The following is a 14,299-nucleotide window of genomic DNA, read 5'->3' on the forward strand; positions in this document are numbered from 1 at the left end:
ACACTTCTGAAAATCTGCCCCTTATTTAGATAACTACATGGGAGAAGAGCTCTTGAAAATCTGTCCCTAAATGTATACATGGCTTGATTGATCTTCTATTATTCCAAATGCCTGTGATCTTTTTTGTGTGCAATAAATTAAACGTTAAATTTGCATACTTATTTATTGCACAATTATTTCATTCAATCACTTTTTTCCACTTAAAACTTCTCTTAGTGTTACATATTTTAATTTTACTTTTTTCATTTTTAATAAGTTTTATTAACTGTAGTTTCAGCAAAGAGAATACATGGAGGAAATCAAATAGATTCGGCAAATATTAACCACAAAGGTAGAAAATTGCATTTTTGAAATGCTTTAAGAACAACACAAAACGTTTTCTCTTCACTCAGTTCAAGTTCCAAATGATCACAGTTGGAATTCATCCGTGTTAATAAATTTTCCCAACAGACAACACTGTACCATAACAGGAGCGTCTTAATCTGAAACAAATTATTTGCCTTATCTTTCCTTTGTAGCATCTTGTAAGTTTAAGACGCTCTATACAAGTTTTGTGATAAAAACAGCATGGGCGTCCGGCACAAACCATGTAAATTGTATGTTTGTGGGTGAAATTTATGTTTAGTGGTGTGACAAATGGAGGCAGATTGGTGTGATGAGCATAGCAAAGAATCAAGACTTTCCTGAGTTCTAATCTTGACTTTGAAACTGTCCGATTACATGTTGTTAGGCAACTAAGTGAACCTTTGTGTCTCAGTTGCCCTATCTGTAAAATGGGAATAACTCCATACTTTTCTCACAGGATTGTTGTAAGAACAATTGTACACTACATATGTACAAAATATTATGATTAATAAATATATGTTGGCTACTAGCCATGTGGGTTAATATTTGTAGGTGACTGAATTATAGGGCTATATTTACATTACATCATAATTACATAATGACTCCAAGAGTAGAAAATATTACAGCTTTTGCATTTCGTGACTCTTTGGCATTGTAATTGTATAATTTAACATTCCATTCACATTGGGGTTTTTGGCAAGGAACAGGAGAGTTTAAAATAAAAATAGTAAAAAGAAATTGTCAGTACTTAGTAAGAAAAATATTAGGCCCAGTCAGGCTTTAAAGACTACATATAAACGTAGTAGAGAAGGGTCCAACTTTTTGCAGCTTGTGTTTGCCTGGAGGGCTGTATTTGTTTCTCTTGTTTTCATGGCTATATCTTTTCAGTAGGTGTTTTTTGTTTAAATGAAATCTTCAAATGTTCAAAATATGGTAGAGTGCAATAAATTATGGAATAACCCGAAAAATTACAGTATAGGAGATGGTTGTGGAGTCCATGATTTTCAGTAAATCTCTACTAGAAAATGTTTTCCCTTGATACTTAGCAATTGATGGTTGCTACTGAATCACAAAAGAATAGGCTGATTATCTCATAGGAGTTTCTTTTTTTAAAAAAAAAAAAAGTATTCTTGTTAACCCTCCTATGCACTGATCCATTTTAGCATAGGGTTTTTTAATCCATGTTATTGTGAACAAAGCACATCTTTATGAGGACAGAATGCCAGTGAGAGGGATTTTGAATAGAATGTCCTTGGACTGCAGTATGGTTGTGGTTTATATCGTCTCTGTAGACGCTTTAAAGTGTGTTTGTTTTGTTGTATGTTTGTTTTTAATCTTTATAAATAAATAAAGCATGTGGTTTTGAAAAAACGTGTCTGCTGTCAGTTTATGTACCTTAGGTAGTGCCAAGTGTGTTTGCTCTTTGCATGTTTCCTTTGCCAATAGCTCATAATCTGTTAAGTAACATTGTACTGAGTGGAAGAGTTTTTCCTGAGATATAAAAAAAAAAAAAAAGGGGGTGAAATCTTTCTCCTATACCACCATTTTTTATATATATATTTGATACAGAAGTTTTATAAAGCTAGTCTCCTGACTGAAGTTACTTGAATGGCTTCATTCTACTGGATGTTCGTTCCTGTGTTCAAATGAACTTTATTTATACTAAACTTAAATTGTGCTTTTTTCCCTTTCTCCTATAAAAACTCCGACTCTAGTCCCCACCACAGCTGCCAGCACTCCAGATGCTGTTGACAAATACTTGGAGACACCTGGTGATGAGAATGAGCATGCCCATTTCCAGAAAGCCAAGGAGAGACTTGAAGCCAAGCACCGTGAAAGAATGTCTCAGGTAAGTCATACTGTTGTTCATAATTAAGGCTGATGTCTTGTCAGATGGGTCACAGGATTAATGAATTCCTTGACTTTCTGTATTTTGGGGAAACTCACGTGGCTTTTACCTGCTGCTCTTCCAATCTGCAGCGGAGTAAAGAGACCAACTGTTCCCTATCTTCAAGTATATGTTCTTGTGCGTGCTCGATCATAGGATTTGCACATGCCTGTGAACTCTCGACTGGAGAATTCAAAGTAGTGTCCACAGGCCTGCACCTGCTCAGAGCAGCGCCTTATGCCTCCAAACAAGGGCACATGGGGAGGCGCGGGCCTGCTGCCACTTAGTTCCTTTTCTGTTAATGGAACTCAATGGAACAATCGCATGTCCGTTTATTCTCAGCTTCCTTCCTTTCTTAGTTTATCATTCTAGAATTTTTTCCCTTATTTTTGTAGTTATTTTTATTTCTTCAGTCTTATACAGTTGTGTTTAGAAGAGGGTTCCTCTTCCTTTTTTTCCTGTTTTCTCTCATTCTTTCTTTGGTCCACTACCTCTTGGGTTATGACAAAGATCCGGGTGTTTAAACCCTGTGTGATGGGGTGGGTTGCGCACCACTAGGATGGTGCCACCTCCTGGTCACTCTAGGGCAGTGGTTCTTAACCCAAGGTGCCCTTTCTGGGGGGGGTGAGATGTGCCAGATTTTTTTAGAAGGTAAATCATCGAAAACACAAATTAAGCACAGGCACGTAAGTACAACTACTTTGTTTCATCAAACCTATGTATGTATTAACATTGTACATTTTTTAACAATTACTGTAATATACAAACAAAAAATATATCTAGGTTTAAAGAACTGGCCTACTTCAATGATTTTTGATAAGGGGTGCGAGAACATATTTTGAGAACCAAAGGGGTGCAGGCTGCAGTAAAGGTTAAGAACCACTGCTCTTGGGAATAGCTCTCAAGGTCGATGCCCCTTCCCACAGTTGCACGCCATCCTCTACCTCTCTTTCTGTGTCTGCAGCCCCTCTCTCACTCCACGAGTTGCTGCAGCCTCTTTGTGACTTCGCCCTCCAGCCAGGTTACCTAATGGTTTCCCCTTCTGGGGTTGGAAAGTTCCCGCAAACAGGCTCAGGCAGTCTTCCTACTCACTGCTCCCCAGTACCACTTCCGCATTGGCTGGTTGGGGAACTCAGACCCACCTTCTACTTCAGATTCTGGCTCAGGGATCCTCTAGTCAGCAGTCAAGGTCTGTTCCGCCCTGGACCTTGCCATGTTTCTCTGAGTCCTTTCCTAACCTTTTGGCTCTCCTTTTCTTCTCTGGGTCTGCCAGCTTCACCAGTCCCTCCTCCCAGGGAGCAACTGCAGGCTACGTCTCTGCGGCCTCCAGACACTCTTCCAGGAGGGTGACTACAGGCTTTCCCAGCAGCCCCCTCAGCTGCCAATTTCCTGCCTCTATAAATCTAGCCCAGCTCATTCCTTCCCATCTAGGCTCCCTCACTTGGTCTGGGGAATACTTAGCCATGTAATTCCTCTCCTCTCAGCTGTGGCTGGCTGGGTTAATTAACCCCCTTCTTAGTCTTCATTAACCCTTTCAGGGCAAGTGTGGTGTGAAAACTTCATCACACCCTGCCAGACCTGCCACAGGTCTTTTCCCCATAGTGACAGACATTCAAGCTGTCTCTGCTGCCTCAGAGACACCAACTTCTGATTTAAGTTGAAGGTCTGTACAGGTCTTTAAAGCTGTTACAGCTGCCCGCCCAGTCTCCATGACAGTGGTACTGAGGTGGCTTGTGGGTTTTTTCTTTTGTTCGCTAAACGTCTCTAGATTGCCCAAAGAGCTACGGACTTCCAATCTGAAGGGCCAAACTCTTTGCGGAGAAGACAGATTTTTTTCTCCACATCCTGAAGGATTCTCGGACCGCACTACACGCCTTAGGAATCTACACTGTGGAACAGAAGAGAAGATATAACTCTCAGTCACATCACAGATCACAATCTTCTCAATACTCACCATCTCTGTGCTGTTATGAGCCACAGTGCAAGAGGCTCAGGTCTCAAAAGTGAGAACAGTCTGCACCCCAGTCCATGACCTCTCAAACTGCCTCTTATAAGCACTTTGATGAGCTGGTCGGGGGCCTGAACAATGATACCTTACAGCGTCAGCTGCCATCTATACACCTGTCACGCCACTCAAACGTCAACTTACCTTACTTCACAGCAGTTAGGGCCAGCTCTAGAGCAAAGAGATTGATTTCTAGCCCTGAACTTACAGGTTGCCCCCTTCCATATCTCAATACAACCATCGTACAGGAGATTTCCTACTGCTTACCTTTGGGGCAGAATCATTATAGGTACAGACTGCTCTACACAGGGTAGTCTCCAAGGTTCACTTCATTGTAGTGACATACTAACCCCGGTACAGTGACTGGACTTTATCAGCACCAACCTGATGCAGTAGAAGCGAGAGCGCTCCTCTCACTATCCACATTCACCACCCTGGGACACATGTCTCCCTAATACGCTGGGGAGCTCACCTACGCAACAACAAGGTCAGGACAAATGGCCTTCCACAGAAATGACCTTCCATATCACTCTTTTGGCTGTCAGGAGTGCCTGTGCCCAAATTCTGCCTTTCATCAAAAACAACACACAAAGGTTATGATGGACTTAATGTGACCTGTATGTTTTGTATAAACTGCCAAGGAGCAGCCAGATCTCCCTCCTTCTGCAAGACAGCATTCAAACTTTGGAATTGATGCACCCATCATAGTGTGCTCATCTCAGCTGTCTGTCTACAAGGGATACAGAACGGGATAACCAACAGTCTCAGTTGGAATTTTCTCATGACAGTGAGTGTATACTGAATTCATAGGAGCTTCAAGATATAGCCACCTTTTGGGGAAACATTCACTGGCAGTTGCCCTCATCTTCCCAGCGGACAGGGCCCACTTGTATATCTTTTCCCAGTTTCCTACCCTATCCAAGATTCTGTTGAAAATTCAACGAAACAAAGCGAGAGTTATTGTGATTGCCCCTCTTGACTATGACAAGTCTGGCTCCCTTATCTGACGCAGATGGCCCTCCTGTTCCTCTGACGTCAGCCCATTCCTCACCCGCTCTCTCAAAACAGTGGGCTGACCCTTCACCCCAACCCATGGGTCCTCTGCCTCCAGGCTTAGATCTTTCTTTGTTCCAAGGCTTAGAAGCAGAATGCTCTAACAAGCTGAAACACATGTTGCAACACAACCACAAGTTGACCACTCCACATACCTATCTAGAAAATGGAAACAACTCCAAGTTTGTACCATTCCAAACGGACAGACCCAACCTCATCTTTCCTCCCTCTGATTTTGTACCACATTTTAAACTTTCACTCAGCTCCCTTAAGGTACATCTCATGGTGAAAATGGCTTCCCACTTCAAGTTTGCTCAACCACTAATGCGTAGACTCTTTAAGACCATTGGGACTCTCTTCCCCCATGTGACACCACCCACTCCAGCCTGGGACTTTAATCTAGTTTTCAGGGCTTGGACTAGACCTCCCTCTGAGTCCAGGGCAACTTGTTCTCTCTTACACCTGTCCATGACGACAGCATTTCTAATTGCCATCACCTCAGTTAGGCACATAGGAGAAATAGCGGCCCTGATGCCACACCCATCATTCACGGCCTTTGTCTTTATAAAAAAAAATAACAACTCTAAGGCCATATCCCAAGTTTCTCCCTACTTTTTCTGCACTTTCCATATGAATCAACAGATCCATCTCCCTGTTTTTTCCCCAAAACCACATTGACAACTGGGAGACAATTGTGCATATGCTAGATATTAGCAGGACATTAGCATTCTACTTGGACAGGACTAAGGACTTCAGGAAATCCCCTAAACCCTTCCTTTCATCCACAGAAAGATCCAAAAGCTCTGTGATATCTCCTCAAAGACTATCCAAATGGGTCTCTAGTTGCGTTAATCACTTAGCAAGGGCCCAACTTGCTTCTGTCCATACGCACTCCATGAGATCAGTTCGTATCTCAATCACATTCCATAGGGATACCACTATCTCCCAATCTATAGAGCAGTGATTGGGGCCTCTGTCCATACTTTCGCAGAACATTATGCGATCCCTGAAGATTTGGCCGCTGACACCATATTCGACTCCACAGTACTCTCTGTAGTAAAAGACTCCGCTCCAAAGTCCCAGGCTCCAGTGGTGGGTACTGCTCCGGAGTCACCTAAAGTGGAGCACCCATAGGGAGGCTACTTGAAGAAGAAGAGGAAGTTCCTCACCTTGTGCAGTAACAATGGTTCTTCGAGATGTGTGTCCCTGTGGGTGCTCCACAACCCACCCTCCTCCCCTCTACTTCGGAGTTCTCTATAGGAAGTGAGGGGGGGTTCCTCCGTGCAGTGCTAAATAGCCTCGAGGCAGACCACGAGGGAGGGAGAGCATATGCACGGGCTCTACGGGACACTGCTACCAAAAGTCTCCGATTAGAGGTGCAGGGGCACACAGACACCTAAAGTGGAGCACCCTTAGGGACACACATGTCGAAGAACCATCGTTAGTGCACAAGGTGAGTAACTTCCTCTACTGCAGGCACAACTTCTAGATTCCGAGCCATGACCGTGGTTAAGCAGAGAGTATCCTGGTTCCAGTCTTCCAGCCTCCTGAGGGAGGTGCAGAGTACAGCTGAGGACCTTCCCTTTGAAGGACCCAAGTTCTTTAGCTCTGATACGAACTTCTCCCTCCACACTGACCGACTCGAGAGCTGCCTTATGGTCTCTGGGGAATTTACATTCCTGCAACAAAGACACAGTTTATTAGGTCTCACATCGCAGCAATCTAGGCCATTCCATTACAACCCTCAACAAGTGTTTCCCAGACCGTAGGACTTTCAGAGGAGGAGATCTAGAGCTCTGAAAAAGGATCCTCTCCCTTCTTCAGCAAGATTATCTGCACCTCTGTATAAGAAAAAGTTTTGCCATCTCGGTAGAGGGCCTTGAGCAATCTACCTTCCCAGATCTTGTGCTGAATGATTCCATCCAGTTCCCCTTTGGAGATCAGCTATCCCACTTCCTTCCTGCTTTGGAACTAATTAGCTCAGACAGATAGATTTTGGAAATGATCGATTTGGGATACTTCATCTGCTTCCACGCTATTCCCCGTTCTTCATCACGCTTCAGGGATCCCCTCACAAAGATCTCTTAAAACAAAAGGTCCAGTCTCGCCTCCTCTTGGGGGTGATCGAGCAACTTCCCCCAAAGTTCATCAGCAGAGGGTTCTATTCCAACTATTTTGTAGTTCCCAAGAGGGGCAGAGCTTAGAGACTGATCCTCGACCTCAGAAATCTGAACACTTATCCTTTCCCAGCACTTCAGGATGGTTACGTTAGCCACTATCATTCCATCCTTAGATCCAGGAGACTGATTTTTCGCCTTCAGGATGCCTACTTTCATGTAGCTATACACCCATCCCACAAACACTTCCTGTGCTTCAAACTAGACTGAGGATACTACCAGTATCAAATCCTTCCTTTCAGGCTCTCCACAGTCCTGAAGGTCTTTAGAAAGCTTCATTCAGTGGTGGCAGCCCATTTACATCAGTGGAGCAGAGTAGTATTCCCTTACATGGATGGTTGGTTCCTCAGGGGTCGATCAACTTTATAGGTCCAGTCAGCAACTTCCAGGGCTCTAGCCCTATTTCAGTCTCTGGGCATTTGCATCAATTGAAAGAAACCTACGTTGACCCTAGTCTAAAGAAGAGCCACTTCACTGGAGCCACTCTAGTCTCCCTAACCACCAGAGCCTATCTCCCCAAGAAAAGATGCTCCACTGTCCAGTCTAATCTTGACAACCACCACAGAGCCCACAAACTGCAAGGACCTGCCTACAACTCGTGGGCCACATATTGGCCTGCACATTCATCGTGCCTCCTAGACTGTACCTCATATGTCTTCAGACATGGCTAAGGTTTGTGTACACACCAAAGAGTCTCTCCAAATGAGTCCCAGTACCTCAGAATGTTCTGGACTCTCTCCGATGGTAAAAGGACCCACTGAAGATCTGCGTGGGAACCCCATTCTTACATTCCCCAACCCTCAAAAGATCCTCACAACTGGTGCTTCTCTTCTGGGATGGGGGCCATCTCCTAATGTGCCATGACCCAGGGCAGGTGGTCCACACAAGAGGTCACACTCCACATCAACATTCTGGAGCTGAGAGTAGTTTCTTATACTTGCCATCACTTCCTTCACAACATACAAGGCCACTCCATCAGATAATGCTAGACAATAGGGCTGCAATGTCTTACTTCAGCTGACAGGGATGGAGCAAAATCCCAATCCTTATGTGCAGAGTCTCTAAGGCTGTGTAACTGGTGCCTTTCATGTCAGATACAAGTTGCAGCTATCTGTCTTCCAGGCCTCCAGAATACAACTGCAGGCTCCCAGAGCAGTCGCTTTCTTCAGGATCACAAGTGGGAGCTCAACGGTTCTGTCTTCCTCGGCATCTACCAGATCTGGGGTTCCCCAGAAGCAGACCTCTTTGCCATCCTGAACAATGCAAAATGCCATCTTTTCTGCTCCATAGGAAGATGTGGCAGATGGCTTGTTAACACTGTGGCCCTATATCATGCTGTATGCTTACCCGCCTCTACCTCTAATCCTTTACTCAAGCTGTGTCAGGAAAGCACAATAATTATTCTCATAGTGCTCTCCTGGTCAAGATGAGTTTGGTACTCTAACCTCTTTTACATATCTGTGATCATGCCTGTTCTACTTCCTTTCAGGAAAGATCTCCTGTCACAGAACTCAGGAATCCTGATCCATCCCAGCCTCTCCTCCTTGAACTTGAAATCATGGTTGCTAGATGGTTCTTGAGCATGGAGCTAACCTGTTCAGAGACGGTCCAGTCAGTTCTCCTACCTAATACTCGCAAGACTTACATTCAGAAGTGGAAATGCTACCATTTCTAATTTGTTCTTCACTCTTCCCAAGCCTCAGTGATTCTGCATTCCAAAATCCTGGACTACCTTTTGGATTTAAGAATGCAAGGTCTATCTATGAGATCAGTCAGAGTATATCTGGCCACCATCACCGACTTCCATTCACCCACCAAAGGCTTCACAGTCTTAGCAACTCTACTGCAGCTAGGTTCCTCAGGGGCTTATGCAATCTGTTTCTGCCTGTACAGAACCCAGTCCCCCAACAGGACTTAAATTTGGGTCATAATGCCCAGAGGAAGTCTCCCTTTGAACTGGTGGCTACCTGTTCTCTCCACCTCTCCCTCAAGACTTTGTTCCTCATAGCCATCATTTCAGCTAGTCCAATGAAAGAGCTTGGAGTTCTCATGGCTGATTATCCGTATACTCCATTCTGTAATGACAAGGTTGCACTGCGTCCCCATCCTCACTTCCTCCCAAAGGTCTCTTTGGAATACCACATTAATCAAGAGATTCGCCTACCAGTGTTCTACCCAAAAGCTCACGTCTCCAGAGAGGAGACCAGCTAGACATCAGACGGGCCCTTGCCTTCTACTTTGACAACAGGACTAAGTCCTTCTGGGCCTCTCCTAGGCTATTTGTATCACTTGCGGAGAAAATGAAGGGCCAGCCTACTTCCACACAAAAAGACTAAGGGGGTTCAGGTTACATCATAATCTGCTATGCATTGGCTCGTATATAGCCTCTTCACAGTGACAACACATCCCACATCCTTGGCTCTATTGAAGGACTTTCCCAAAACAGATATTTGTAGGTCTGCCACTTGGTCCTCTATCCATAGAGGAACTCTATCCTTTGCCAAGCATTACACCATCTTACCTGCTTCCAGAGATTCTATCTTCGTTGACACAGTCCTCCGAACTGTCCTAAACTTGCCTTCTCAGCACCCACCTCCTTGCTGAGTTACTGCTTCGGAGTCTTCTACAGTGGAGCAGCTGTACAAACATAAGCTCGAAGAAGAAGGAGCAGTTACTTATCTTACAATAACTTGAGTTCTTCAAGATGTTTTGTCCTTATCAGTAGTCTGCCTCCCGCACTCCTTCCTCTGAGCTGTAGGGGCTCCGCTTCACAATTGAGAAGGAACTGAGTGGTGTCAGGCCTGTGCCTCCCTATATGCCTTAATTTGGAGGCACAAGGCACCCAAGAGCACATAGACTCATAGATTTTAAGGTCAGAAGGGACCATTATGATCTTCTAGTCTGATCTCTTGCACATTGCAGGCTACCTCACCCACCCACTCCTGAAATAAAGCCCCTAACCTCTGGCTGAGTTACTAAAATCCTCAAATCATGGTTTAAAGACTTCAAGTTACAGAGAATTCACCATTTACACTAGTTTAAACTTGCAAATGATCCATGCCCCATGCTGCAAAGGAAAGTGAAAAACCTCCAGAGTTACAGCCAATCCGACCTGGGGAGAAATTCTTTCCCAACCCCAAATATGGTGATCAGTTAGACCCTAAGCATGTAGGTAAGACCCACCAGACAGCTATCCGGGAAAGAATGCTCTGTAGTAACTCAGAGCACTCCCCCATCCAATGTCCTGTCCCCACATGTTGGTGATTTTTGCTACAGGCAGTCGCTGATGGGCCACATGCCATTGTAACTAGTGCCATCGTACCATCCCCTCCATAAACTTATCTAGATCAGTCTTGAAGCTACTTAGGATTTTTGCCCCCATCCCTTCCCTTGGAAGGCTATTCCAGAACTTCACTCTGATAGTTAGAAACCTTTGTCTAATTTTGAGCCTAAACTTGTTGATGGCCAATTTATAGCCATTTGTTCTTGTGTCCACATTGGCAGTTTACTTAAATAACTCCTCCCCCTCCATAGTATTTATCCCTCTGATGTATTTATAGAGAAAAATCATATCTGCCCTCAGCCCTCTTTTGGTTAGGCTAAGCCAAGCTCTTTGTCTCCTCTCATAAGGTAGGGTTTCCATTCCTTGGATCATCCTAGAAGCCCTTCTCTGCACCTGTTCCAGTTTGAATTCATCTTTCTTAAACATGGGAGACCAGAATTGCACACAGTATTCCAGATGAGGTCTCCCCAGTGCTTTGTATAATGGTACTAACACCTCCCTATCTCTGCTGGAAATACCTCGTCTGATGCATCCTAGGATTGCATTAGCCTTTTTAATGGCTGCATCACATTGATGGCTCATAGTCATCCTGTGATCAACAAACATACCCATGTCTTTCTCCTCCTCTGTCGCTTCAAACTGATAAATCCCCAGCTTTTAGCAAAAATTTTTGTTAATCCCTAAATGCATGACTTTGCACTAATAAATTTCATTCTATTTCTAATACTCCAGTTTACAAGGTCATCCAGATCCTCTTGTATGATATTCCGGTTCTCCTCCGTATTGGCAATACCTTCCAACATTGTGTCATCCGCAAATTTTATTAGCAAACACTCACTTTTTGTGCCAAAGTCGGTAATAAAAATGTTAAATACGATTGGTCTGAAGACTGATCCCGGAGGAACTCAACTAGTAACCTTCCTCCAGCCTGAGAGTTCACCTGTCAGTAAGACCTACTGTAGTCACCCCTTCAACCATTTCCATTAATTCGCCTATTAATCCCCATCTTCTCCAATTTAATTTATAATTTCCCATGTGGAACTGTATCAGTTGTCTTACTGACATCCAGATAGATTAGATCTACTGCATTTCCTTTGTCTAAAAAAATCGGTTACCGTCTCAAAGAAGGAGATCAGATTGGTCTGATTGGCATCCATGCATCCTACAGTGGAGCACATCTAGGGACCAAATGTCTTGAAGAACTCAAGTTACTGTCAGGTAAGTAACCTCTCCTTTCTGACTCTGCAGAAGGTGAAAGGGTGCTGCTGCCTAGGACATGAGTCAGGACAGAAAGTTTTGCTACTTACAAATGGATCACATGATCAAATCACAGATATAATTTGATATAGCTTATCTGCGGTGATGTGCAAAACTTCTTCTATGAAAAAACAGTGCTGCTCATTAGAGAGCGAAATTGTTTGTAGTCTTTAAATTGGGAGCTGCCCCAGTGCGTACAAGATCATACATTAGCAACTAAGGAAATCTCTGAAGGCTTGTTTAGTCCTGTAGATATACACACATTTTGCCATGTACTTGTTAAAATCAAGAGTGGGGTTGCGCGTGTGTGTGCCCCAAGGTGACATGAAATGCATCTAAAACCAAAGGAGGAAGATACAGGCTTTAAACTAAATATGAAGCCACATTTTTTTTTCTTTAACCAAAAAGACTCACATAGTCTGAGACTCTAAGTATCATATTTCATCCTGCTGAACATTAGGAGCTGAGCTTATATCTCTTTCAGAAACAGGATTTGTAATGGAAATGCCAATAGAAACTTTTCCAGTGGTATTTCCATAAGCAGCACAGAGGAAAAAAATATTTTTAAAAAAGAAGTGCAAAGGAAGTTTGCAATACATACTAGGGACAAAACAGCAACCCCTGAAAGCTAACCTGGTACAAGTTGGATACGCTGTATATAGTGTTCAGGTATTGTACTGTAATTTTTCTGTAACTTGCATTCTCTGCTCCTTTACCCTATTGGATTTTACTTCTTTTTCCCATTCTCCTGTATACTGCCTAGTCTTCTGCATAATGGAAACCCACTAACCGACAAGCATGAATGAAATTTTCAGACCTATGGAGACTTTGTGGCATTAGTAACAAGCTCTTGGTCAGGCTGCAATAATAGAATATATCCTTTTTTAATACATCCTTATTAAAGCCTATCACACAAAGAGAATCTATCAATAATAGCATTCTTTAAGTGGCCAGCTGCAAGCAGTATCTTAAAGTTACTGCATAGCCAAGGAGAGTTGCTTTGCAAATAAAAGGCAGTGTATAAAGAGATGAGATTTTTCTTAATTATTCCTTACAGTTTGGCTCACGCTTTCAAGCTGATCCCAAAAACTTGGTCTGAGTTTTAATTGTGTTTGACTTAACCTTTAAGAATGATGTTTTCATAAACTATGTTTATATTTTCTTCAGAGCTGAAAGGTTTGTATAGGAGAACTAATCAAATGTGTAATCTCCCAGAAAGAATTATGGAGAGAGTATGCAATTAAAAACTAACTATAGTACTTGGAATTACATCGATTAACAGGAAAAGCAGAGAAATTGTAGTTCCAGAAAACTTTAAAATAAAATTCTGTTAAAATACATGTTAGCAAGCATTTTTGCTAACTTTATAAATGAAATAAAATGTCATACTGCTGGGAAACTATTTAAAGGGAGACTGAAATATTAAAACACTTCTTAAAAATTAGTTTTTACCTATGCTTCAAGTTTTTTACATTTTTACCTATGCTTTTACCAATGCTTATCCCATTGTCTTGTCCACTCTTCTCATCATTTGACTTTTTTCCCCACGAAGAGTGAGAACTGAGGGGCTAAGATTTGCAATGTTAAAAAAAATGACAGGATAAATACATTCTATTTGCCATCCCTCATCCCATTTCCAAGTACATGCAGAGTCTTGCATCTGTGTCTCAACTGCTCCTGCTCATAATTTATCCCTAGCAGGTCAGATAGAATGATAGTGACAGTCTTTGATTGGTTTGGATGCCTTTATTACCCCACATTTGCCTAAAGTGGGACTGATAGCAATAGGTCAGGTATTCTTGCACAAAATCCATCTATGGTTTCCCTTCGCTTACTGTGAAACTCTCAAACATAAATTCTTTTCCTGCCAGGTGAAAACCTTCAAATTTGTTTTGACTCAAATTGTTTCCCTCTGTGACTGAGTTGGTTCATTTTTGGAACTCCCACAGGAGTACTGTATAGCCAGATCAGGAGCCTGTGTTGTGATTGTTTAATATCTTGACACAGCTCTGTGCCTCAGATCTTCGCCTATGAAAAAGCATGATAACATGGTTAAGACTTGGGAATTCTTGGTCAAATCCTGTGTCTGCCACTGGTGTTATGTTTGATCTCAGACAAGTCACTTTAGAGCCATATTTTTAAAAGTATTTAGGCACCTAACTCCTGTTGGTTTTAGTGTGAATTAGGAACCTACATATCTTTTAAAATATGGTTTTTAATCTCTTGAATTCCACATGTGTAAATGGAAGATGCTACCTCCTTTCTCCCATCATTTGTCTCTGTCATTTAGA

General features: G+C 42.8%; 1 protein-coding gene across 4 annotated transcripts in view; it reads left to right on the forward strand.

Moving 5' to 3' along the window:
* APP (amyloid beta precursor protein) overlaps positions 1-14,299 on the forward strand; it is a 295,324-nt gene that overhangs the window by 197,978 nt on the left and 83,047 nt on the right. For all 4 annotated transcript variants that reach the window (XM_073363102.1, XM_073363091.1, XM_073363122.1 and 1 more), the window contains one exon: positions 2,061-2,194. In XM_073363102.1, the coding sequence (XP_073219203.1) occupies positions 2,061-2,194 (134 nt within the window). The remainder of the gene's footprint in view (positions 1-2,060; positions 2,195-14,299) is intronic.

Source organism: Lepidochelys kempii, chromosome 1, assembly GCF_965140265.1.
Source record: "Lepidochelys kempii isolate rLepKem1 chromosome 1, rLepKem1.hap2, whole genome shotgun sequence".
NCBI lineage: Eukaryota > Metazoa > Chordata > Testudines > Cheloniidae > Lepidochelys > Lepidochelys kempii.